The sequence below is a fragment of the Micromys minutus genome (assembly GCF_963924665.1).
Source record: "Micromys minutus genome assembly, chromosome: 16".
In the NCBI taxonomy this organism is placed as follows: Eukaryota; Metazoa; Chordata; class Mammalia; order Rodentia; family Muridae; genus Micromys; species Micromys minutus.
The window spans coordinates 18266357-18294019 of record NC_137985.1 but is presented as its reverse complement, the minus strand read 5'-3'; the positions used below and the strand labels follow the sequence as shown (position 1 = coordinate 18294019).

Genomic DNA, 27663 nt, shown 5'->3' with positions numbered 1-27663 from the left:
TAGTCTCTCATTTTTATTTTAAATATTTTAACAAGTGCTCTATGAAGACATATGCCGACATAATTAAAACATTTAAAGTTATGTTTTACATGTGTTCTTCAGGCACTTGCTCTCAAGTTCACAAGCACAGAGTTTATCTGCTCTGGGGCTATGTGACGAGCCACAGTCTGTGCACCTGTACTGTTGATCGATGGTCATTCTGTGCCTGCTCAGGTCTGTGCTGGGCACAGTCTGCAGCTGCCCTGTGCTGCTTTCTAGTCAGCACTGTTTAGACTCACTGACAGAACTATGATCAATCCCATCTTTCGGGAAGCCTTTCTCTATACCTGCTTCTACATGAACAGGTAATATTGTGATAAAGGACTGATTTTTTTCCTCCTTCTCCCTCCCTTTTCCCCCACTCCCTATCTTCCTATTTCCTCCTATTTCTTTGTTTGCTTTGGGTTTTAGTTGTTTTTCAAGACAAAGTTTCTCTGTAGCCCTGGCTGTCCTGAAACTCACTCTGTAGGAGAACAGGCTGACCTCAAACTCAGATAGATCCCCCTGCCTCTGCTTCCCCAGTGCTGGGATTAAAGGTGTGCTTCACACTGCCTGGCATCTTACATTTTCAAAGCATTGTAAAAAAAAAAAAAAAAAAAAAATCAGGTTGTATTAAAATTGAAACCAGGAGTGGGATTACTAATGGCTGCAATCCCAATATTTGGGCGCTAAGAAGAGGACTAGGAGTCCAAGGTTATCCTCTATATAGTTCGAGGCCAGCCTGAACTACAAGACCCTCCAAACAAGGAAACAAAACAAAGAAAATCCAGCCAGACTACATGGGATTACAAACACATGATCCCAATGCTTGGGAGCCAGAAGCAAGGGAATCATGAATTCAAGGCCAGTCTACACAAATGGGACCCTGTTTCAATAACAGGATGCTCTGAGTTCAGTCCCTGGAACTTGCAGTAGGGTAGAACTCGGACCCACAAACTGTCCCTCTGACTTCCACACATCTTCCACAAAATTTTTCAATTTTGTGATTGAGAAAAGGGGTCTTAGTTAAGGCCCAGAAAGGAGAAAAGAAATAACCAAATGAGGTTCTCTCTTTCAAAATGAATCTATCTGGTGTCAAGTTGACATAAAACTAGCCAGCATTATGCATGTTGAGATTTGTCAATTTCCTCATCTGCATTCACTGGGATGGTCGCAGGATGTCTGCCTCTTTTCAATCAGTTTTGTAATTATTGTTGTGAAGACCTCAGGCCTTGGCCGTGTGTGCAGACAGTCCTCAGCTTCTCTGTGCTTGGTTAGGCAGGGAGGGTGGTTCTTGTGCCTTGACTACAAGCCCAGCAGCTTGTGCTCATTTCCTTGTGGTGTCCTCCCAGATTCGGTTTGAGTTTGGTTCCTGATGGTCTGGACAGCAGTGATAGATTTGGGAAACTATCTCGGTGAGTTTGACTGTGGAGCTGCCTGTTGCTGTAGTGACCAGCAACTGGGATAGCTGGACCTTCAGATCATACCGGCTGCTTCCACAGTTGCTCCTTATTGCCTCAAAGGTTCCCAGCTCACCTATGGCTGGGATGTTCCTTCCTCCTGGACTAGTCCAAAGAGCCTGTTTTTAAATCTTTTAATTTGGTATTTTATATTGAACTGTGGGTTTTTTTTTTTAATTTTTGCATGTATTTGACCACACTTGAATTCCCTAGGGTGAAATCACTTGCTTGTGATGTATTTTTGATTTCGTTTGTTGGTTTGAGACAGGCCTCATTAAATGGTTCTAGTGTCTGGTACTCATGAGATCTACCTGTCTCTGCCTCCCAAGTATTGGGATTATTGGCTTGTGTCACTAATCTGGTGTGTGATCATAATCACGATCTCGAATTTTAATTCATAAGTAATCTGGGAGGCGTTCATCAGAGAGACTGGCCGTGGCCTCCTTTCTTGTGTATTATCACCCAGTTTGGGGTCAGAACTATGCTTTGGTAGTGTTCTCACCCTTTCTTCATTTTTATTATTATTTATGTGTGTGACACATGAGTATGGATGAGTATGGGAGCCTCAGGAAGACAGAAGAGGGTGTCAGATCTCAGATCTCATGGAGTGCTTATGAGCTGCCCAATATGAACACCGGGACCTGAGGAAAGGACAAAACACTTTGGCCCGGTCAGCCGTGTTTCCAGCCCCTGCGGGGAGCCTTTTAATTACTGTTTTCATCCAACCATCTTTCTGGCTATGGATCTTTTAAAGTTGTTGGAATATAAGTATTTAAAGCATTCCCTTATGATCTTCTGTTGTAACAACTCCCTTTTCTCTGACTTCACTAACATGGGCCTTCTTTAACTGTGGGTATGACAGATAAGGTTTAGCAATTTTGATAACAATTTTAAAGAGACAGACTTTTGTCTGCTTAGTTTTTTGTATTATTTTGTAGATCTTCATTAATTTCTGACCAGAATTTTATTTCTTGCCATAGACTACACTTGAGTATGACTTATTTCTTTTTTTAAAGATTTATTTAAGATTTAAAGATTTGTTTATTATATAAATACACTGTATCTGTTTTCAGACACACCAGAAAAGGGCATCAGATCTCTAATTTTAATGTGATCATTTCTAACTAAATACTTCCCTCAGCTAAGAACAGGACTTAGTTGTCACCAAGAGATTCTGATACATTGTGGTATTTTCCTTGATTCCAGGAATTTCAGTCTTTCCTCTCTTGCTGAGTGTGGTGGAAAGTTCCTTTAACGCCAACACTTGGGAGGCAGGGCATGTGGCTCTTGTTTTGTACTGAGGCTTGCTTCTGGCTTATACTGTGAACAAGCTTAGGGGAGTTTCCATGTGCCACCGAGAAGAATGTATATCCAGTTTGTCGGGTGGAATATTCTGTAGATCTCTATTAATTCCCATTGATCTATGGTGCAACTTAACTGTGAAGTTTCTTTGCTGACTTTTGATTCATACCCCATCCATATGTGACATGTCTGTTCTCTTCTCATGCTGCCTCAGTCTCTGAGATGAGGTAAATATCCAGGTTGCCCACAGGGCTCTCAGACAGGCCCAAACATTGCAAGCATGGCACCAGCAGGTCTTGAGACTCGAGGGTCAGAGAAATTATTCACCCTGTGTAATAAGGCTCCTTACACCATCTAGCACTAATATTTTCTAGTATGGTCTTTCTTGTGCCCCTTAAAATATTCTTATTTTCCCATGTATTTTAGTTGATGATTTGTGGAGCATAGAAACATTGGGTGACAAGTGTTTACTTTTCAAGGTTTGGAAAATTTCATTCCATGTTTTCTAGCTTTTAGGTTTGATGCCAACAAACCTTCTGGTTTTCCTGTATAGCTTTTATCTTTGGAAATGTTTTAAAAAATTATTTTTGGGTTGAGAAAGCCTAGCTTTTAATACATGCCTCTAACCTCAGCGCTTGGAAGGCAGGTAGATCTGTGAGTCTGGGGTCAGACTAGTCTAAGAGCTAAATCTAGGACAGCTAAGGTTACAGAAAAGAAGCCTGTCTCCCTGGGAGTGGTGCCACACACCTTTGATCTCAGTACTCAGGAGGCAGAGACAGGAACATCTCTGTAAGTTTGAGGTCAACCTGGTCTACAGAATGAGTTCCAGGACAGCCAAGGCTACACAGAGAAATCCTGTACTGAAAAGCAAAGGTGGGAAAAGAGTTACATATATTTGTGAGGTACTGTAGGGGTGACAGGAATTGAATCCTTGACCTCTGGAAGAACAGAAGAGAGTGACTCTTAACCTTGTTCAGCCATTTCTCCAGCTCCAGTTACCTGCCAATTTTCAAATGGAATGCATAGATCTATACATACCATTCAACATAAAGGAAAATTTGCTCATGTCTTTATACCATGCTTTTCCTAGGTCCTGTCTTCCTGGAGACAAAAATCCTTGCTTCACAATCACACTTAATTCATGTATCACTTTTTGGCAGCACCTGCATCTTTGATAAACTAGTTTCAAGAATGAAGCATGCTCAGAGTAAACTGTGAACCAAGATGAGCACCACGGGGACCCACTGGGAATGGCACTGATGCAACGACCCTGAAACTGACCCAGCGCTTCAAAGACTCGCAGCTCACTTGTTTTGTACCTCTTCTCTCTTATATTTATAATACAAAGGCTTCTTTTTAAAAAATCAACGAAGTTTTTTAGTTAGATGCAGTTCTTTTCTCTATTAATAAGCATAACTTGGGAGCTGCTTAACAACTTTAAAATTTTCTAAACGGGGTGCCCCATAATTAGGATTATCATGTGACAATAGTTACTTGTTGTGAATCACAATAATATACACAGCTCTCTCCTTTCCTGGTCAACTTTAGGCATCACTCCTGTTTGGTGTATGGCCCAAGACCATTCTTCTTCATCCACTGTATTTCAGACAAAAAGCCAAAACGTTGAACTTGTCTGACCTGGGAGTATGTGTTCCTATACATCAAACACTGTACTGCAATGTGGAATCCTCAGTCATTTCCTCCTGGAGCAGAGGAGGAAGAGCCATCCTCCCAACTACACAGAATAATATAAACAAACATACAATTATAGCTATATAAATCACATGGTCCACAACACTTTCCCCGATGTCAACAGGTTACACATATGATAAGTGTTTCATGTCTACCTCAGCTAGGCATGGCTGCAAGTGCCTTTACTACCACCCTGCCTCTGTCCTCAAAAAACAAACAAACAAAAAAAAAAAAAAAAAAAAAAACTTTGTATAAACTTTTATATTTTTCTGTATGTCTGAACTCATGTCAGAATAAAATGGTAAAGGTGGGTTGAAACATGGACTATAACCTCACAATTGACTATATAGATTTCCTAAGACATACTGTACAACTGGATTCATATTTAATGGGCAGGACATTCGGATGGTAGGCTCAAGGTAAGAAAGCTGCTGACCCTTTGGCAAGGCAGCCAGAAGTTTGTTTGGGGGAAGGGTGGATAAGTGAGAGCTGCTTTGGCATCGAAAACCACAGAGTGGATAGTAAGATTTTCATTGAGGAAAGGTGTAGAGTGTAAAATACAAGGGGACGTGATAGGGACTCAAAGGGATAAGAATGAATGAATTCTGAGTAACTCTGAAGGTCCAATTGGTTGGACAAGTTTGAAATGGGATTGGCTCAATATCTTATCTAGTTGGGAAATGCTTAACTTAGCAAGCTAGGAATAGCAGGAAAAGAGGTTAGCAGCAGGCAAGTTAATTCAGCAAGGAGGATGAAGAACTACAGAGAATGTCATTAAAATGTTTCCCCTTGAGTTCTAAGGGAACTAAGTAAGAGTAAGTGAAACATAACAGAGGATCACAACTTGCTTGCCTCGGCTACATAGGGAGTTGGAAGACAGTCTGGACTATATGAAACTCTTACTCAAAACAAAACAGAGGAAAACAAAATAACTAAATAAATTCATTCTTCTGAAAGTAATCTACATTAAAGTCATTGGATCACAAAAACAAAAAGAAAACAAACTCCATGAAAGTGGAAATGGGACAAAAGGTGAGGAGGAGGGAGAAGAACAGAACGGGAGGAGGACACAGGCGGGTTACGGGGCTAGGTGATCAAAATATATTATATACATTGCATAAGTATGCCATTGTGAAGGCCATTATATCCAATTAGTATACACTAATAGACTAGTGGGGAAGAAATCAACTGATATGAACACCCTCCCTGTGGGTTTATGTTAAGGCGATACATGATTGGACAGTAGAGAGGTAGGTGGTGAAAGGTCTAGGAAAGCAGAAGAGAAGAGAGGAGGCAGAGATTGACAGATTGACAGAGGAAGGAGATGGAAGCCAATGTGTATGTTTCTCTAGGAACGTCTCTAGCTTGATGAGGTTGTCATGATTATTTCTAAGGATTTCTATGGATCTAATTTATCTCATATATATATATATTGGCAGTTTATATCTTTGTCTATTGGTTGTAAGCTTATTTTGTAGAGGGTTTGTACATTGAGAATTTAACATCTAAACCTGTTTGATAGGTTAATGGATGTGGAGTCATGTTTGTACCAGGCGGTGGAGGAAAGTGAGTGAAAACAGTCCACCAGGGACAGAAGCAGCATGGGTGGTGGAGTGAACAGCACCTGAGTTTTTAGAGGTGATATGGAGCACCAAGTTAGAGATCCCCACGGTGCCATATGCATCCCCCACTAGCGTAAGATAAAAGGCTACCACTTTTTAATATTTACCACCCCCCCAAAGACTGAGCCCATGTGCTACTACTAAACACAATAAAACTATTAAGAGGCAGGGCTCTGCCTTCAGGTTACTGGAGGGATTCCCCTCAAGTGTATGGTGGAGCCACAGGAGCCTCCTCATTCTTCTCTGCTTCATGAACTTGATGATGTGTGGTTTTGCTCTGCCATAATCTCCCAACATGATATATCATTAGATATCAAAGAATTGGGCCAACCAATCATAAACCCTTGAAATTGTGAACTAAAATAAACACTTTATTTCTATGGTACTGGGGGGGTTAAACCTAGAGTCTCAAACATGCTAAGCAACCATTCTGCTAATAAACATATCCCAAGCCCTCTTTTTTATTTAACATTAAAATAGTTCTATTCCCAAAAGAGCTAGAGACCATCTAACAAAACAAACAAGCAAACAAACAACACTCCCCGAAAAAACAAAAAAAAAAAAAAACAGAAAAACAAAACAAAACAAACAAAAAAACACATGAGAAAGCTCTATTTTGGTTAGAGTTTGTCCAAGAGACTCCCAAAACATCATAGGTAATTGTTGTTGCCCCTGGTTTGTCCCACTGAGGTGGAAGACAAGTCCTGATTACTAAAGATACTATGCATTTCAGACACAGGACCCAGAAGCCCCTGAACTAAAACTGACCTGAATGCCTCCTCTCTGAGAATAAGCTTTTAAAGTACCAAAAGGTACCATGCAAGTGTTCAAAGGAAGGAAGGAAACTACTGTCCTACCCAACTGTGACATCTGTGAACCACAATAACACTCAGCATGGCATAAAGACCTTCCACATGCTGTAGTGGCACGTACACCTTGTGAGTAACCAACAACTCTCTAATCAGACTAAGATTTGCTCAACAGAAAGGATGACTGGAAACCTGCTACCCAAGGTTAGTGAAGTCGTGGATACTGGGGAAAGCCTACAACCACTACTTTATTCAATCAGAATAATTGCCAATTACATTCTAAATATTTGTCATTATACCCACAGATAAGTACAGTCTTAAACCTTCATCAAGGAAACTTCTTTGCAACAGTGAACATTACAGAAAACAGCAACCAATCAAAATGCAGAATTGTAGAGCCTAGTCCCAACTGATACGTCTACAACTCAACTCCTGCACCTAAGGCAGAAGAGGGAACAGAGAGACTGTTAGAGCAAGAGGAACAGGGAGTTTGTGAGAGTGCATTTCTAACAAATGTCAGAAGCTATATCCATAAGCATGACTAAGCATGAGGTAAACAGAGATGACATCAATAGACATGCTAATGTCTCTTGGTGAAGAGGGGACCTCAGTCCTACGCAAACATCTGAGAGCAGAAGAGACAGTCTTACCCAGGCTTACAAACCAACTGACCATTCAATACCAAACGGTCAGCCCTAAAAACATATACATACAGGTAACATTATACAGACTGAACAGGTTGTATGCACACATATGTGCATGTGGTAACAGTTAAGAGGCCATAACTTAGAAGGAAAAGCAAGAAGTGGGGGAGGGAGGGAAGGGAAAGTGATGCAATTATATCATCTCAAAAGATTTAAAATTATTTTTATATATTACCTGTACCTTTGTATAATGAGTAGGCACATACATTTTAGAGCATACCTATAGAAGTCAGAGGACACCTCTGTGGAGTAGTTTTCACTTCTGGTGATCACATTCACATTAAGGGGTTTTCGCCACAAACATTTAACCTGCTAAACCATCTTGCTCCCCCTCCTCTTTGTGTGTGTGTGTGTTGTGTGTGTATGCATGTGTGTGTGTGTGTGTGTGTGTGTGTGTGTGTGTGTAAGAGAAAGAAAGAAAGATACAGAGACAAAGAAATAGAGACAGAGACAGAGACAGGAATAGAGAAAACTCTGTAGCCCAGGCTGACTTAGAATTTACTATGTATCTTTGAGACCTTTCCTCAAAATCAAATCCCCTATAAGATAACAGTTCTGGGTTAGGGATGGGGTATTCTCAAATGCAGACTAAGTCCAAGCTGTTGTACATGTGAGCAGATAGGGAAGAGGCAGTCCAACGGAGATGGTTGCTGTGAGGGATAGTAGGGTTCATTGTGTGCAGAGACTGTGCTTTCTGACATTCATTAGAAAGTGATACTTGAGAGCTAAGTGCCAACTGGAGGTGAGACGGAGGAGTTGGTGCTGTGGTTTGTGTGTGCTCCCTCAAAAGCGTATGCTGGAAACCTGATCCCCAGTGCAACCATGGCCACAGGTCATGGGGGTGCACCCTAATAGAGGGCTAATTCACACTGAAGTGAAAGTGAATCATCTTAATTAAAAATCCTTTTTGGGCATGTATATGTGCCGTGTATGTGCCTGGAAGTCTGGGAGATCAAAAGAGGGTGTCATAGCCTTTGGAACTGGAGTGGCAGAAGTGTGAGCCATTGCATGGGTGCTGGGAACTGAGCTCAGGTCCTGTGGAGCCAGGACCTCAGACTGCTGAGTATTCACAATTACAAGAAACAAACTGATAGGCATTTTCTCTCCCTCAGTGATGCAGATGGAGGCTAGATTAGACCAGATTAAAAGTAGATAAAGGCAGTTTTATTAGGAGGCAGTTCTCCACTAATCTCACAGGCAGAGGTCAGTAAAGTCACACATCTGGGCAAGGGGTTTTTATAGAGCTCATAGGAGGAGTATTGACACATCAGTCAGGAGCTGAGATTGTATCCATATATGGTCAAAAACTGAGTGCCTGGGTGGCACTTGATAGGCTTCCAGAAACCTGTAGCCAAGTAATAAGTGCCCTATCAGGGTGAGGTGAGTGTGTGTGGGTTCTCTGTGTAGGCAGGTTTGGAGGAGGGCAGACAGAGATTTCCAGCTTGAGCAGGGATGAGCAGGAGTTCCAGCCTTACAACCAAACACAAATCTCTTCAAAAATTTCTAGATTTGGGCCAGACATGTATGTAGCACATGCCTTAGTCCTAGCATTTGGGAGGCAGAGGCAGAAGGATCTCTGTGATCTATACAACCAGCCCCAGGGCAGCTAGGAAAATATGCAGACCATGCTCAAACAAACAAAAAGACGAACTTTTGCTACCTTGTCATGACAGAAGACGAGCTAACACAACTGGGACTGAGTCAGACTGGACAGACTGGAAGGCAGAGAAAGAAAGTGAAGTGGGCTCCACAGATGCCGACATGTGGACAGACGGGTTAGTGAGAGAGGCCATGCATGTAGACATGACAGAAGACCATGAAGGACAATAATTCAAATACTTAACTAAAATTAGTACTTAAATTATAAATACATTCAAAGGACATTAGAGTGTGGGTACTGAGCCAGAAGGCAGGCTCTGCGTTTGAGGTCATAGTGGACCCTCTCTCAAAACATCAAAATTAAATAAATACAACTATAAATTAAGTTTTGAAAAAAAACATTATGCTCAATCCTTACACAACAAGAAAACTTTGACTAATTCCGGGTTACATCCTGTTTTACATGTACTTTTTGCTCATTGTAACTAGTAAGACCTTAATGCACAGTATCAAACCTTTGGAAAAAAAAAAGCCAAGCACTGACAAAAATATATTCGTACACATTTATGCAAAAATGCTTAAAATTTGTTCTTTTATCTTTGTTTTTTAAAATAAAGTTATTCAAAATTAATTAATTAATTAATTAAGTTTTGTGAAAATAGTCTTATGAAATAAACATGGGTATGGAAAAGTAATTCAGTGTATACATTACCAGAGGGGCATGGTGGTGTTCTGCAAAGTAAGCTGATATCTGAGGAAGTGGCCTTCAGGATCCCTTTCTCATGAGAAAGTACTTTGTTTATAGTTTAATTAAGTAGCACATCAAAGAGTCAGATTGAAGACAGGATTTTTTCAGTCTTCAAGGAGGTTTGGGTCCCTCTAAACCAAGATAAGCTATTGCTATGGAAACAGCAGCTGGTGAGAACTAAAAACTGTGGGAAATGTTTATTCTGCTTTGCCTTTAAAAGAAGCTGAGGCGTTGCATAAACTGCATTGGCTGACTTGACTGTGTTAATGTGGCTCTGCCCTGGGACCCCAGTGCACACTGACAGCAGCTCACACCTGTAACCTCAGCCTCTGGGACCCCAGTGCACACTGACAGCGGCTCACACCTGTAACCTCAGCCTCTGGGACCCCAGTGCACACTGACAGCGGCTCACACCTGTAATCTCAGCCTCTGGGACCCCAGTGCACACTGACAGCAGCTCACACCTGTAACCTCAGCCTCTGGGACCCCAGTGCACACTGACAGCAGCTCGCACCTGTAACCTCAGCCTCTGGGACCCCAGTGCACACTGACAGCGGCTCGCACCTGTAATCTCAGCCTCTGGGACCCCAGTGCACACTGACAGCAGCTCACACCTGTAACCTGAGCCTCTGGGAGGGACCCCAGTGCACACTGACAGCGGCTCACACCTGTAATCTCAGCCTCTGGGACCCCAGTGCACACTGACAGCAGCTCACACCTGTAACCTCAGCCTCTGGGACCCCAGTGCACACTGACAGCAGCTCACACCTGTAACCTCAGCCTCTGGGAGGGACCCCAGTGCACACTGACAGCGGCTCACACCTGTAACCTCAGCCTCTGGGAGGAAGCAGGAAGACCAGGATTCCAAGGCCATCTTCGGCTGCACAGGAAGTCTGAGGCTTTCTGGGATACATGCTCCCCTTTCTTTAAGAAGAAAATCTCCAATTTCAAAGAAACCAAAACACTTTCACTGAGTAAATTAGGAAAGGGAAAAGTTTGCACAATGCTGAAACAGACTGAGGACATGGTGCATTTTGGGTAACACACTGGAAATCCCCCCCTTCCACCCTCATTACTAGGGGTTGTTCACGGGCCTCTCCTATGTGCTATATGACCACTCTATCACCAAGCCACACTCAAGCTCATTTTTAAATTAACTTAAAACAAAATCTCACTAAATGGCCCAGGTTGGCTTCAAATTTGTGATTCTGTCAGTTAACCTGAAGTAGCTGGGAGGGCTGGAGAGATGGCTCAGTGGTTAAGAGCACTGACTGCTCTTCCAGAGGTCCTGAGTTCAATTCCCAGCAACCACATGGTGCTCACAACCATCTGTAATGGGATCTGATGCCCTTTTCTGGTGTGTCTGAAGACAGCCCCAGTGCACTCATATTAAATAAATCTGAAGTAGCTAGGATTACAAGTATGCACCACCACCTATCTGTATATTTAAAAAAACAAAACAAAACAAAAACTGTCTTTGAAAGAAGGTCTCACTAGGTAGCCCAAGCTGGAACTGACTATGTAACCAAGGCTAGCCTTGAGCTGAAATCATCCTGCCTTAGCCTGGTGCCACCATGCCGCACTTAATTTTTGTTGGATCTTATTCTTCATTACAATACATGTATAAAAGGAGACACCCATTAGCCAGATAACCTGACGTGGAGAACCTTTGTCTGGTCCTTTTTGCCACTGCTTTCTGGTCAGTTCTTGGCCTTTTCTCTTTCTGTAAAAAATACAAATATTTATGTTATTGTATTACTTTGTCAACTGTGAGAATATGTGATAACATTAACTAGAAATATATATTTTGGAATGCCCTTGATAAAGTTAATGCTACCTCATTTTTGAGGTTTATTTTATCTACAAGAGACATAATTAGTTGTTTAAAAGATCAGATCTTCCAAAGATGAAATACTCATTTTTCTAGGGCTCTATCTCTGCTTCGGTTGTCTTTAAAATAATATTTGATGTATATGGATGTTCTGTCTACATGTATGTCAGTGTATCATGTGTGCACCGAGTGTTCCCTGGCTGAAGGGGGACTGGACAGCTGGGGCTGCAGTTACAGATGGTTGTGAGTCACCATGTGGGTGCTGGGAATTGAACCCGGGTCCTCTGGAAGAGCAGTGCTCCTGATGGTTGACCCAGTCTCTCCAGCCCCTGGGCTAGCTGATGATGCTCTGGGATTGTTTGCTCTAGCAGCAAACCCAGCAATAATTTTTTTTTAAGTGAGAAAAGCTATCCCAGGTTATAAACATTTTCATATTACAGACAGATTATTTTCACCTTTTTATTTTTGTTGTACACATTTGCTTCAAATCATTGAATTTCTAAGTCAGGCTCAGGTAACTGGAGGACCTAAAGACAGGTTTAGAACTGTAATCCAGTAATTGACGATGTTCCCTCTCTGTGGTAGAGGGCTTGATTCATACCTGGCAGCAAGGCCCCATTCACAGCACAGCCACAGGGATGGGGTACAGACCACCCAGAACAAAACCAACTACTGCACCCCGGGTCGTGGTGCAGGTCTCACAGTTCAGATCACCTGTCTGATTCTGGAAGTTGTTTCCTCTTTCTGAATATGCTATTAAATATTAAATCACCTTTGATGGAACTCGGTTTATGACTTTCCATATTGGACCACTGCAGAGTGACGGCAGCTTATGGCCGCCTCCCCAGCTGCCTGCTTCCCAGCTGCCTGCTTCCGCCTGTCCAGGTCCTCGGTAGAGTTGCCTGGGCTCCATCTTTGGCTCACACGTGACCAGGTTATAAACTTAAGAATGAACTGCTATGGGTCAGAAACTCTCACAGTAATGTTAGGAGACAACTGCGGTCGTCTAAGGGTGTGGTCTTGAAACTCTGGCATGGCTTCAGGGATATACCGGCTTTAGACGTGGGAGCTCTTGTGCTGCTATCATCTTTTAGAGCAGCTCCTCGGCTTTATCCATGCTGGCCGGAATCAAATTGTTTATAAAGAAACCAAGGATTTCAGAGGCAACAGCCCGAAGGCACAACGGCTACATGAATTTCCAATGACTCATTCCCAAGACTGACACACACAGCCACACCCCAAGTATACACACCCCTTTCCAGTCCAGTGCTAGAAAAAGGAATTCAGGCATCCCTGCCCTTTGGTTTATAGGTAGCAACCAAATTCTAACAACCCCACACACCACACACTTAAAGCTCTTGCTATTTTCTATCATTCCACAACTCCAACGCACTAAGGAAGTTTGTTAATCTTGTAATACTGAGTTCCCACGGACCTGAATTCTTAGAAGTTGTTCTTATTCCATGCCCAAAATTCAACTTATTACAATCTACAGATTTTTTAAATCCTTTATTACTTAGAAAATTATTTTTTGTTTTTACATTTATTTATCTACTGTGCATGTTCAGGTCAGAAAACAATTTGCTGGAACAGGTTCTAGGTCTAGAATTTAGGTCCCAAGGCTTGGCAGCAAGTGCCTTGTCATTGGCCCCAAGCTTCCTATTTTTATTCAGCTTTATGACTCTGGACTTGACCCTTCAACACTGTCACAGATTTTCTGTTCAATATGGAAAGCACATTTGATCCTGGTGTGGACTCATTTAGCACACACAGACTCAACCATAGGACTCACTACCTCTTTTACACACTCTCCTAAGGACCAACCTAGGCACAGAGATTTTGCTGCTTTCTCCACCTTTTGAAATGTAAAGGCCAACAGTTCTGCTACCAGTGGCTTGACAGCCCTGATCTTTAGACAGCTGCATTCTTGGAAATCCTAGCCGAATATCAAATGGTAAGACACTGTGAGGGAATCTCCAAAAGACCCTCCGAGGAAGAGGAAAAGGAAAGTCAGGTGAACGGTTATTGGTGAAATAGCTTCTGTCCTGCTTACTGGCTGGTAAATGGGAACTTTGATTAAATATGGAACTTTTCGATTGTCCCTTCTCTCAAATGTATGAGACTGAACTAGAAGGTTTCTCAAGTGTTCACACTGCTGGCTTTGGGGAACTGGCTGTGATTGAAAACCGAAGGGCCTGTGAACGAACCTGTCTCACGGTCTGTTACTGTCATCTCTTTTCTCCCCCAAACAAAGAACTAGTCACTGGCTGAAAGTGTGGGGACCCACCGGAGTGGATTCTCAGGAGGTCAAGCTGACAGTCTAGTCCCTCTTCTGGTGGCTGGAGACAAAATTACATCAGGCCCCAAGGCCAGAGGGTCGGACCGGGTTGTAAGGCCCACCGAGGAAGAAGGCAGAGCGGCGGGAGCTGACAGAGCCAGGAAAGGACCGGCTAGGGCGTGCGTGGGTGCGTGCGCGACAGCAGGGCGCTGTCCCTAGGCAGTTCAACTGCAGAAGCGTCTCCACCCACTTCGAGAGGAAGCTCGCAGCTCCGAACCAGTCCGAACGTGGCTGCGTCACGTGACCACACCCAGGGGCGGGGACAAGCGCGGCCCGCCCGGCCCCGCCCACCACACGCGCATGCGCGTCGGCAGGGGCGCTGAAATTCAAATTTGAACGGCCGTGCTATCCTTACCGACTCCGGTGCGGAGGGCAGAGCCGACTGGGTGTGCGAGCGCCCGTCACCCTGACTCCAGCCTTCCTCCAGGAGCTGCGCCGAGCCTGCACCCACTTCTTTCCTTTTCCTGAATTTGAGCCGTCGGACCCACCGTCTCGCTGTCCACTCGTGAGGCCTGGGGCGATGGACCCGTTCACAGAGGTGAGAGACTCTGCGGGCGCTGTGAACCATGACCCCTGCGGACTCCCGGACCCCCGCCCGCGCTAGCTGTCAGCCTGCGGCCCACCGGCGGGCAGCCTGGCGCGTGCGCACAGTGAGCGTGCAGCCGGGCGGAAGCCGCGGGGTCGCAGTCGCCCTGGCTTCGCTTCTCCGCCTGGGGCTCTCTGCTTGTTTCGGGACTCTGGGGAAGGCGGGGCAGACAGGGCCTCTAAAACCCCGAGCTCTGCAGTCGGCCAGCCTTCCTTCACCCACCAAGTGCTGGCACAAGGTGTGAGCGCCCGACCGCCCTGCCTTGACTCTGCCCTCAGGGTCCCGTGACTTAAAGCATGCTTTCCTTCTTTATTCATCCTCTGCTGTCTCCCGGGAGAGTGCGGCTTAGGGCCTAGTGGGACGGGCTCTGCCCGAAAGCTGGAATAGTTGGCAGGGTGGAGTCTGCCCAGTGACTCGTCCTGTGTGCCTGGAATCTGATGGAAGTGATAAAGGACAAACCCAGAGGATCTGAGCACTTAAGAATCTTGTGATGAAATCACCGAAGTCCAAATGGGCAGGTGCTTTAGCCTAGAATTCCTCCTAAGCCACGACTCTGCTAACTTTAAAAGTCTCCTGCACAGGGTTGATGCTGATTGAAAGGAAACAGGGCTTAGTTAACCTCGGCGAGTACAAACCAGAATTAGTAGAGTATGATGTAAGGTTAGTTAACCTTATGTAGCATATCATTTCAACAATACCTTCCTCATCTCTGCCTTGGAAATTGGGTCTAGATTCCGTTGTTAGTCTTATTTATCTCTCGTTTTAGCTTTACGTTGCAACTGTGCACTGACATTCAGGATTGCATGTTGCTGTTTGCCCATTCTTTAACTGCAGGACAGTTCCTCTTTTGCTTTAAGCTGTTGTTTAAATTTCAAGACCGTTGTGAATTTTGTAAAATGGGCATACAGTGTTTCTGTACTACGTTGGAAAATGTCGTAGAAGATAGTAATAATTTATTTTGGGTAGTGTAGTTAACAATTCCATAAGCTAAGCCCAAGATATTAGTTAAGGGTTTCAACAATTAAAGATTTAAACATGGCCTGCCCCACCCTGCACTCCGTTTGAATTTCTCAGTTATCTTGAGGGAAACAACACTTTGTTAACATTAGATTTTCTAATAGAGGGCTGGAGAGATGACTCAACAGCCAAGAGCACTGGCTTCTCTTCCAGAGAACCTAGGTTCAATTTCCAGTATACATTTGAGACTCATAAAAGCATGTAACTCCAGTCTCAGGGGAACTGAAGTCTTCTTCTGTCCTCCATGGGCACCAGATACACATGTGGTACCCAGACATACTTGAAGGCTAAGCACCCAAGCACACAGACATACTTGAAGGCTAAGCACCCAAGCACATAAAAAAGAATTTGAAAAAAAAAATTCTAATAGAAGCATCCACGACATATTTTGTAGCAGCTATAGAGAATAGGGACAATTATTCACCAAATATCTGTCACTTATATTGAATCTTTAAAATTTTATTTATGTGAGCATGGCTTTGTGACACACACCTTTGATCTTAGTGCTCAGGAGGCAGACAAGCCAGCCTGCTATTCCAAATGCAACATATATACATATATACATATATATATATATATATATATATATACACACACACACACACACACATATAATCATTTTCTGAGACAAGGTTTATGTGTGTGTGTGTGTATATGTGCTTATGAGTTTGAATTTTTTACTGAAAGCATTTATTATTAAAACTTGCATGCAGTAAAATTACCACAGTTCTAGATAATATTGACTTTAACAATGATATTTTGTTACATAAGAATAAAATTACTTTGACTAGTGCTATATACAGGAACAAAACAGTTTGGGAAGTTGGTTGAAATTTGTACTTTTACTTAAAAATATCCCATTTGAATGTAGTACAAAACTCAGATTAAAAAAAAAAAAACTTGTTGTTTGGATGCTTTTAGGATGTGTTTGAAAATGTGCATGCCTTAGTGTGGAGCTTATATTATAAAGGCTAGGTCAGAAGCAGTAAGAATAACAGCTTTGGAATCTTTTCCTTAGTTGGTAATGAGAACACGGAGTGAGTTCCAGTGACTAGGTGCTCCGTGATAGCATTCATAACATTTTTGTACTGTGAAATAAATTTCTAATACAGTTCTTTTTTTGTTTTTGTTCTTGTTTGTCTAAAAGGCACTGAATGCCAGTATAAAATATAAAATAGCTTTCTCAGAAAGGGTTGTGCTCAAAGCCATGCAACACTGAAGAAATAAATTTTTAAAAATTCTCCCATGGTGATTATTTACCAATGCCATTATAAAAACAGAAAGGAAATAATCGTGTTCCATCAATGCCAGGACATTGGGACCTTATTCTCTTAATAACTCCTATTTCAAATGCTACAGTCCTGTTAAACTCTCCCGTAGGCCTCCCTGCTGTCCAGCATGTCATCTCCTTACCTGCCTTTTCTGCTTTATAAATGCACACTTGACTGCCAGTGTACAGGACAACCTCCAGACCTTCACTGTGAGCCACACTTCACAGTGCTCACCTCTCATGCACTTCATGTTAAATACCTTCCTTCCAGAATGTGTGTTCAAAATCAGCTGGTTTTTCCTTTCTCCATATTTTCTCCAACATCTAACATACTTTATAGTTAAAGGAATTTTTAAATTCATGATACAATATAAGGAAAGTGTATTTAAAATACTAAGCACGCACCTTTATGTAATTTAGACAAAAAAAAAAAAAAAAAAAAAAAAAAAAAAAAAAAACCCTTTGGCACTTATTAACCGGATTTTGTTGTTTAGATTATTTAAATGATAATTTTTACGTCTGTGACTTTTGAGTTCATTGCAAACAGTGGAGCACTGTGTGTATGAATAGCCAAACCACATTTTTCTGTTGTGAACCGTTGCAAACTGTTGCTTATAGCATGAGAGCTGTACTGACTCAAGTACCTGACTGTGCAGAATGGAATGTTGGGCCTGCCCATCGATTAGGGCGGCTTTGTTTTCTCACACTGATGTGTTTTTATCATGAAAGAGATAGCAAGCCATAATGAATTTGTAGAGTAGTCTGACCACTTTTGATTGGTTGGCAGAGACTTCTTTAGGGGATGAAGGTCTTGTGCACCCAGCCTTTTGATTGTTACTTCTTTCAATGAACCTTAAGTTAGAAATATGTCTGAGTGCAGAGGGTTCTGCCTTAACCCAAATTTAGTTCGTTGTTGTTTTTAACAATATCTCAAGTGTTTGATTTTTACCACCCAGGAGCCAGATGCAGGGGCGAAAGCCTGCTAGCTCAGAAAGGCAGAGATGACCTTCCTCAATAGCCAACATCCTAAAAGGAAGTTCTTCACACCAGCCCAGAAACCCCTCAAACAGAATGTCCCTCCTTTCTACTTCCTTTGTTTGTTTCCTCTTTTTCTCTGTCCTGACTCCCTCTTTCTTTCTATGTTTTTTCCCTACGTTTGACCCCTGTCAACTGGTTGCTTACTCTGGCTCTTGACCTGGTTGACATTATTTAATCCTGTTTACAATATACAAGCAGAAAGCTCTTGGATTAAAGGTGTATGCTAGAGTTGAGGTACAACTAGAAACAGTTTCCCAGTAAACAACACAATGTGATCAAATATCCTGCAGCAGTTCACATTTTGTGTTGTAAGCAGAATCATGTTCTGGAGACCAAGCTATCTTGAACTAGCTTTGGATCCCATGTTGTCTCCTACCCAAGAGCCTTCTCCCTCCCTCCTTAGTCTTTCATGACCTACGAGAGGAGTTAGTATTAAAGAATTAAATGGGTCAAATATAGCTTAATCCCCAAGTCTGAATTAATTAATTAATTAATTAATTAATTACTGCTCAGTATATACAGGGTAGTGATTATCTGTGTTTGTTCTTTTAATAGTGTACATTTTAAGGAAGAATAAATTGTTTTATAACATTTTGATTCAAATAGAAATGTCTTGATTCAGAGTGAGGGAAAAAAAGGAGTATTTATGATTTTATTCTGTGGCTAGCTTTTAAACCTATGACTATTTTATTATCTGTTAGTATTTATTTAATAAAATAGAAGATTAGCATTTTTCTCCTTTGGGAAGTCTGTTATGAAATACTAGTTACAGTTATTTTTTGCTATTTGCCAGAGATTCATTTCTGAGTTTTGTAATATTACATATTATTTTTGTAATATTACAAATTATTACAAATTTAGGGCGTTAAGCTGGGCAATGTGTTGCACGCCTTTAATTCCAGCACTCAGGAGGCAGAGGCAAGTGGATCACTTATGAATTTGAGACCAGCTTGGTCTATATGACGGATTCCAGGAAAACTAGGGCTACAAAGACTCTGTCTCCAAAAACAAACAAGTTGGTGACTTAAAGACTTAAAGTTTTTTAGTTTCATAGGTCGTGGTCTGAAATGGGTTTTATCAAGTCAGTGGGAGTATAAGTAGGACCTCATCCCTTTTGTGAGGCTCTAGGAGAAAATGTATCTCCTGACTGTTTGCACGTGTAGATCTTTCTGCGGCCTTGTCTTCTGGTGCCTGCATCCATGCGAAGCCTCTGTTCCCATCAGTCTGCATCTGGTCCTTCTCACCGTGTGCCACTTTGTTACACTGGAGGAACCAGTGTGGTTTTTCTTGGGTCTACTCAGATAACTCAGGACAATGTTGACATATCAAGATTCTTAATCACATTAGCAAAATTCCTCTTGCTATAAGCTAACACGAACATTTGTAAGTCAAAGACAGGAGCACAGGCATTTTGGAGGGACTATTTTTCTACCTAGCATACTGACATACTTAAACAACAATATCTTCTGTTAATTTTTGTTTTTAAGATTTATTTATTTTATATGTGAGTACACTGTAGCTATCTTCAGGCACACTATAAAGGGGCATCAGATCCCATTACAGATGCTTATGAGCCACCATGTGGTTGCTGGGAGTTGAACTCATGACCTCTGGAAGAGCAGTCAGTGCTCTTAACAACTGAGCCAAGTCTCCAGCCCCTCTGTTATTTTTTTTTAATGGGGGAGGTTGGAGAGTGGCTTAGTAGTGAAGAGCACATGTTGCTCTTGCAGAGGACTTGGTTTAGTTCCCCCAATACCTATATGATAATTCACAGCCATCTATAACTCCAGTTCCTGGGCATCTGTCATCCTCTTCAAACACAGGAGGTACATTGTTCATACACATGCACACACTAATAATTTTTTTCTAATTTAAATGTTCTCTTGGTGCTATAGATATAGTTAGCTGGTTACAGAGAGTTGCTTTCCCAGCACTCACAGTGGCTTCCCACAGCCGCCTGTAACTCTAGCTCCAGAGAATCCAACACTCTGCCCTCTTGTGGCCTCCATGGGCAGTTAGGTGCATGTGTGCATATTTACACACACACACACACACAATGACATTTGTTTATTTGTGTGTGTGTGTGTGGTGGTAGTGCATGTATGTCAGACACAGGTGTGACATCCAGAAAACAATTGTTCTTGCCTCCTTCCATGTAGGTTCCAGGGATGAATTCTGGTGTCAGTCTTAGCAGCATACACTTCAACCTGCTGAGCAGTCTCACTGGGCTCCCTCCCTGCTCCTCCACAGCCACAACCACTCTCATATTTGGTGAAACAGAAGTTTGTGTTGAGCTCAGCTTAGCTGTTCATCTCCTGCTTTTGCCTATAATCATGTAGCATTTCTTAGTGTTATGGCAAATTATCTGGTGCTAAATGCCATAATGCTGGCTTTCAGTGGAGCTGTTCGTCGAGCATGTCAGACCTGGGCTTTTCACATGATGTGCCAGTCCAAAAACAGTGCAGAAGCTGGAAGACTTTGGGACCTAGCATTGAACATTACATAGCATATTATTCACGACAATCAAAGGAAACCCTAAGTCCAGGCCAGCCAGTCCAGATCCAAGTGGTGATACAGATTTCCTTTGTATGAGTCTGCTGGCATAGCTGTGTGTGCAAGTGGGCACAAGTGCACATAGAGTCTGGGTTGACATCGCTCACACATCTTCCTTAGTCTTTCTCTACCTTGTGTTCTGAGACAGGATCTCTCACCCAACCTGACTCACTGATTGGCTTGACTGGCCAGCCAGTGAGTTTCAGGAACTCTTCTGTCCCTCCCCTCAGTCGTGGGTCCTGATGGATGCTGCCATGCCTGGCTTTTCGTGAGTACTAGGGGACTGTCACTTAGTCCCTGATTATTTCTTTTGATTGGAACAGAAAACACATAGCATTTAAAATCTTATATACGTAGCTTTACACGCTTCTTATTTATATTCTTATTGACTGTAGTAATTTTGATGTGGATGCTTGGTAAATCCTGGTCAGCTACTTGAGATTTTATCTTTGAAATGTGTTTGGTTGTTATCCTACATAAAAGTTGATTTTTGAAAGCATCTGAGGTTTTGTGAACCTTCAGCTAACATTGTGTCTTAACCCTGGTATAATATAGAAGTTACTAGAACGAACACGTGCCAGACGAGAAAATCTTCAGAGAAAAATGGCTGAGAGGCCTACTGCAGCAGCAAGATCTGCACCTCATGCGAAGCGAGGCAGAGAGCCACTTTCAGAAGCAAGTAATCAGCAGCAGCCGCTATCAGGGGGCGAAGGTAAAAGACTTCAGAAAAGTAAACCTGGCGTGAATTTAGAGTAAATAAACCCAAACATGTCATTATGCATATAGAAGAACCAGTTTTTGGGAGACAAATGCAACTGACTTCTTGGGCAAGAACAGCCTTCTGTTAATTTCAAGGTTGCCACATCAGGCCAGGCAGAGAACTTGGTTAGATAGCCAGGGAACTGACTTTTTATGAATTTCACACTCTTCTTTTTAAAGATACATTTAATTTTATTTTATGTGTATGGATGTTTTACCTGCATGCATGTGTACAGTGTCCGGGGGAACAGAAGAGGGCGTTGAATCCCCTGGAGCTGAAGTTGTCTACATTTGTTAGCTGCCATGTTGGTCCTAGGTCCTGGAAGAGCATACTGCTCTTAGCCACTGGGTCATCTTTCTGGTGGGCACCTTCTAACTTTTTGTTTGTTTAAAAGAATATATTGTTGTGTGTAGGCATTTGTGCCGTGGTGCATGAGTGGAGGTCACAGGACAGCTTTAATAGAGTTAGTTTCTCTTTTCACCTTCAGGTAGGTTCTGGGGGTCAAACTTGGTTTTCAGGAATGTGTAGCAAACATGTTATTGAACCATCTTACTTGCCTTTCATTCTTATTTAAAATACTAGTTTCCTGCGCTGGGGAGATGGTTCAGTGGATAAAGTCCTTGATGCACAAGTGTAGGGCCTGAAGTTTGTATTTCCAGCATCCATGTAAGTGCTGGGGCTAGGCAAGGACAAGGAGGAGAAAGACAGAGTTGCTAGGACCAGCTGGAGATGTAGACTGGCTGGATTGATGGGCTCTGGGTTCTAGAGCGAGAGAGACCCTGCTTCAGTTTATATGGTGATATGGTGGAATACATAGAGGCCACTCATGACAACCTCTAACTTCACTTGCATGTGTACCTGCACACGTCTGTGCAACACACAGAACAATTTGCATACACACATAGCACATACACATAGTTACTTCAGAAGATCCCTTGAGACCCACTCTTGGGTAGAAGTAAAATACCTTACTTTGAATGGTGCCTTTAGGAATTTTCACTCACTTTATTGATGTCCAGAGAAGTTTAAAGTATGAGATGCTGATTTTGTTTGGTATAGATGAGATAGTACAGTTGTCTTCAGAGCCCACTTCTTGCCCAGGCCTCAAGTGAGATATCCTTCAACTTTGCTTTTGACCATGACACGTTGTTTCAAAAATAAACAGAAAGCCTGTTTTCTATAACTTAATTTCTCTAAGCTTGACTTTTCTTCCCTAAAACAAAGTGATTCATCTGTGAGATCCTTTAGAAAGCATCGTTACTGTTGTGGGTGTGCTGTTCATTTTCCTGTTGTCTTAAATTACATAAAATCTTATACATACATCTTGAAAATATTTACGTTTATTTTCATTGACTTTTAAACAGAAAAATGACATGTTCGCCTAAAAGGGTTGTTTTCCTGTCATATTTAAGTTAATGAAAGAAATTTTTGCATTTTTCTTTTAAGTAGCTCAAGCACCAGAGAGATTTGATACTTTATTAATTGTTAAGCACCCACCTCTAGTTTTTTAGGCTGTGAAAACTGCAGCAGTTTCACTGTGGGCTTTTGCTGTTCTTTTGGATCTAGAAAAATCTTGTACAAAACCATCACCATCAAAAAAACGTTGTTCTGACAAAATCGAAGTGGAAGCTTCCAACTTAGAAAATAAAGAACCCGTTGATGCTGCAAAACCTTGTTCTCCAAGACCTGCACCTCGACAGACAAAGCCCCCAGCACCAGCTGCCGTCAGTGATTCTGTGGCTGCCCCAGCATTGCTCCTCAGCACAGGCGGAGGGCTGAACTCGAGATCAGAAGCATCCGCCACCGCCTCCTCCTCCTCCATTAAAACTCGAATGCAGAAGCTTGCTGAGCAGCGGCGCCATTGGGATAGTGATGTCACAGGTAGGACTGGTGCGGGATAGTGACGTCACAGGTAGGACTGGTGTGGGATAGTGATGTCACAGGTAGGACTGGTGCGGGATAGTGATGTCACAGGTAGGACTGGTGCGGGATAGTGATGTCACAGGTAGGACTGGTGTGGGATAGTGATGTCACAGGTAGGACTGGTGTGGGATAGTGACGTCACAGGTAGGACTGGTGTGGGATAGTGACGTCACAGGTAGGACTGGTGCGGGATAGTGACGTCACAGGTAGGACTGGTGCGGGATAGTGACGTCACAGGTAGGACTGGTGCGGGATAGTGACGTCACAGGTAGGACTGGTGTGGGATAGTGACGTCACAGGTAGGACTGGTGCGGGATAGTGACGTCACAGGTAGGACTGGTGCGGGATAGTGACGTCACAGGTAGGACTGGTGCGGGATAGTGACGTCACAGGTAGGACTGGTGCGGGATAGTGACGTCACAGGTAGGACTGGTGTGGGATAGTGATGTCACAGGTAGGACTGGTGCGGGATAGTGACGTCACAGGTAGGACTGGTGCGGGATAGTGACGTCACAGGTAGGACTGGTGCGGGATAGTGATGTCACAGGTAGGACTGGTGCGGGATAGTGATGTCACAGGTAGGACTGGTGTGGGATAGTGATGTCACAGGTAGGACTGGTGCGGGATAGTGATGTCACAGGTAGGACTGGTGCGGGATAGTGATGTCACAGGTAGGACTGGTGTGGGATAGTGATGTCACAGGTAGGACTGGTGTGGGATAGTGACGTCACAGGTAGGACTGGTGTGGGATAGTGACGTCACAGGTAGGACTGGTGCGGGATAGTGACGTCACAGGTAGGACTGGTGCGGGATAGTGACGTCACAGGTAGGACTGGTGCGGGATAGTGATGTCACAGGTAGGACTGGTGTGGGATAGTGACGTCACAGGTAGGACTGGTGTGGGATAGTGACGTCACAGGTAGGACTGGTGCGGGATAGTGACGTCACAGGTAGGACTGGTGCGGGATAGTGATGTCACAGGTAGGACTGGTGCAGGATAGTGATGTCACAGGTAGGACTGGTGTGGGATAGTGATGTCACAGGTAGGACTGGTGCGGATAGTGACGTCACAGGTAGGACTGGTGCGGGATAGTGACGTCACAGGTAGGACTGGTGCTGGATAGTGATGTCACAGGTAGGACTGGTGCGGGATAGTGACGTCACAGGTAGGACTGGTGCTGGATAGTGATGTCACAAGTAGGACTGGTGTGGGATAGTGATGTCACAGGTAGGACTGGTGCGGGATAGTGATGTCACAGGTAGGACTGGTGCGGGATAGTGACATCACAGGTAGGACTGGTGCGGGATAGTGATGTCACAAGTAGGACTGGTGCGGGATAGTGACGTCACAGGTAGGACTAGTGTGGGTGCATAGTCTTAAATTGCTTTTGGTAAGATTTAGCATGGAGCTGGATGCGGTGGTACATGCTTGTAATCCCAGCACCTGGGAGGCTGATGCAGGAGGATTATAGATTCGTGGCCTGCCTGGAGTAGCATGACAGGCAGGTGCTTTTGTTTTGTTTTGTGTGTGTGTGTGTGTGTGTGTATGTGTGTGTGTGTGTGTGTGTGTTCTTTGCTTGTATATGATTAGTGTACCAGGAGTTGTGTCCACAGAAACAGTGAGTGAGAAGAGCATTTTTACTTAGGTAAATGATGACATTCTTGAACCGGGACAAACTTCACCTAAAACTAAATTACTTCCTGATTGCAGAAAAAAAAAGTACTGACCTCAGCTCTCTATTCAGGAAATTCTAGCTCATATATTCACACATCACTGAAGACACTAGGCGTGCACTGCTGTTTGTAATATCAACACAAAATACCCCACCCCAGTATACTGAGCTGTAAAGCATATTCTTTTGCTACAGTTCTGGACACAGATGAGGGACTGGAACTTAGCTGCAAGCAAGTTAGTGCTTATGGTCCAGTGCAATTTTTGTCATAGCTAACTTTACTGATCTTCTGATTTGTAATGTAACAACCTTGAAATGGCTTCCTTAAATACCCATATTATATTAAAAAGGAACCTAGGTGCAGAGACAATGTAGATAGGAAAGTTTTGGATTAGCATCTCTGAAGTATGAGTAAGCCAGGATGTACCTTTGTCTCTGTATCATAAAGCCTTTAATTTGGAGGCATAGCCAGAACTAGGATGAGTCAATCTGAATGAATTGATAGACTGCATTGTGTATATTAATTTTTCCTGCATGTAAGTATGCATATCACATGTATTCCTGGCACCTGTCGAACCCAGAAGAGGGTGTCATATCTCCTGGGTTTGGAATTAAGGACTGTTGCAAGCTGTCATGTAGGGGCTGGGTATTGAATCCTGGTCCTCTGGGAGAGTAACAAGAACTCTTTTTTCTTTCTTTCTTTTTTTTTTTTTTTTTTTTTTAAGATTTATTTATTTATTATATACAAGTACACTAGCTGTCTTCAGACACACCAGAAAAGGGCATCAGATCTTATTACAGATGGTTGTGAGCCACCATGTGGGATTTGAACTCAGAACCTCTGGAAGAGCAGTCAGTGCTCTTAACCACTGAGCCATCTCTCCAGCCCCTGCAACAAGTACTCTTAACTGTGAGCCATCTCTGCAGTCTATATACTGAATTTTTAAAAGAACATGTATGTTTGTGTGTGTGTGTTAAAAACTGTCCTTAGTGACCTTAACTTTTAAGTACTGAGTCATTTCTCTAGCCCCTCATTGCTATGCATTTTACCTTAAGTTCATTAGTTCTTTTCCTCCCTCCTCTTTTCTTTTATGTACGTGAGTGCACCCTTGCTGCCTTCACACACACCAGAAGACAGCATCAGTTCCTATTACAGATGGTTGTGAACCACCATGTGGTTGCTAGGAATTGAACTCAGGACCTCTGGAAGAGCAGTCAGTGCTCTCAACCACTGAGCTATCTCTCCAGCCTCCCTTTGTAATATTTATTTATTTTAAAGGTATTGTGCATGCACATTTGCAAGCGGTACCAGGAGAGCCAGGTCTATGTCTTAAAAAGCAAAAAAACAAACAAAAAAAAAACCTGTAGAAAAAAGTACATGTCAAGGGAGTTTAAATTTGGATTAAGTACCATTTAATTTGAAAAGATGTCACATTTAAATTTAATTTTTTTAAGTTCTTTATTAAATCACATGGTTATAAGAATAATTGTTAAATATGGCTTTTGATTTTTTCTGATAACATTTTCAGATGATGTATCAGAAAGCTCACACTTCTCACCAATGCCATCTGTGGAAAACACTGCCTCACCTTCCAAGCCACCCATTTCAAATGCCTCAGCTACCCCAGTTGGAAGAAGGGGCCGTCTGGCCAACCTTGCTGCAACGATTTGCTCCTGGGAAGATGATGTAAGCCACTCATCTGCAAAACAAAATAGTGTACAAGAACAGCCTGGTACCGCTTGTTTATCCAAATCTTCGTCTGCAAGTGGAGCATCTGCTAGAATCAATAGTAGCAGTGTTCAGCAGGAAGCTACATGCTGTTCCCAAAGGGAAGGCAATGCCTCTGTCAGGAAAGACCCATCTTCAAATGCTGCCGATGGCTCTTTGCTTAAAGCCTCAGTGTCCAGCTCTGTGGTGAGTCAATATCATTTAGGTCTTTTGAAACTTCTCTTATAAATGGTAATAACTATATGTAGTTAGGTATTATGTAGTGCATATATGCGCCATATTTATATGTCTCATAAAAAGTGTAAACTATAAATTTGGTAATTAATCTAAGATAAGTTAACATTTTGTGACTGAAATAATATTAATTTAAATTAATTAAAGTAAAAAATTCAAAGTAAAAATACATAAATAAATCCAGAGTATAATAATGGAATGTGATGGGACCTCTTTTTGTCATTCATGGAATAACTGAAATTAATTCCTTGATCACAACACTTTTAAGGATATCTATAAATATAAAGCACTGAATATTTCTGGATAGTATAAGCCTGTATTTATGGTCACCTCTAAGGCACACTGACAAAAGGGAATATCAGGGTAATACATTTCACTGTATAACCTTAACTGTTTGAAACTTTCCCCTTATGCATGTACTATTATCTCAGTAGTTAAAAAAAAAATGAAAAAGACTTCCTGAGGATTGCCTATCGGTATAGACAGGAGCTTTGGAGTAGACCTGCCTCGAGTCCCAGCTCTAAAACAGTGAGAAATGTGACTCTGTACAAGTTCCTTAACATTGTTAAGACTCATTTCTCCATATGTAAAATCATGGAATGAGGTTATTAGAAAGATAAGCTAATATACATCAAGTGCTTACCATAATTCCTGGCCAAAACTTAAGTTTTATTTTTTATCATCAACTTTCAAGACCATGATACTTAGGGTGGCTAAGCATTCCTAATCTGAAAATTTGAAGTCAAAAATACTTTAA

At 42.5% G+C, this 27663-nt stretch overlaps 1 protein-coding gene across 3 annotated transcripts in view; it reads left to right on the top strand.

Annotated features, from left to right (window-relative positions):
* Positions 1 to 14643: 14643 nt before the first annotated feature.
* The window catches only part of ANLN (anillin, actin binding protein), a gene marked incomplete at both ends in the record, with an annotated part of 50199 nt that continues 37179 nt past the window's right edge, over positions 14644 to 27663 (top strand). For all 3 annotated transcript variants that reach the window (XM_080929807.1, XM_080929806.1, XM_080929805.1), the window contains 4 exons: positions 14644 to 14661; positions 21143 to 21299; positions 22914 to 23228; positions 26473 to 26858. In XM_080929807.1, coding sequence (XP_080785933.1) covers positions 14644 to 14661; positions 21143 to 21299; positions 22914 to 23228; positions 26473 to 26858 — 876 coding nt within the window. The remainder of the gene's footprint in view (positions 14662 to 21142; positions 21300 to 22913; positions 23229 to 26472; positions 26859 to 27663) is intronic.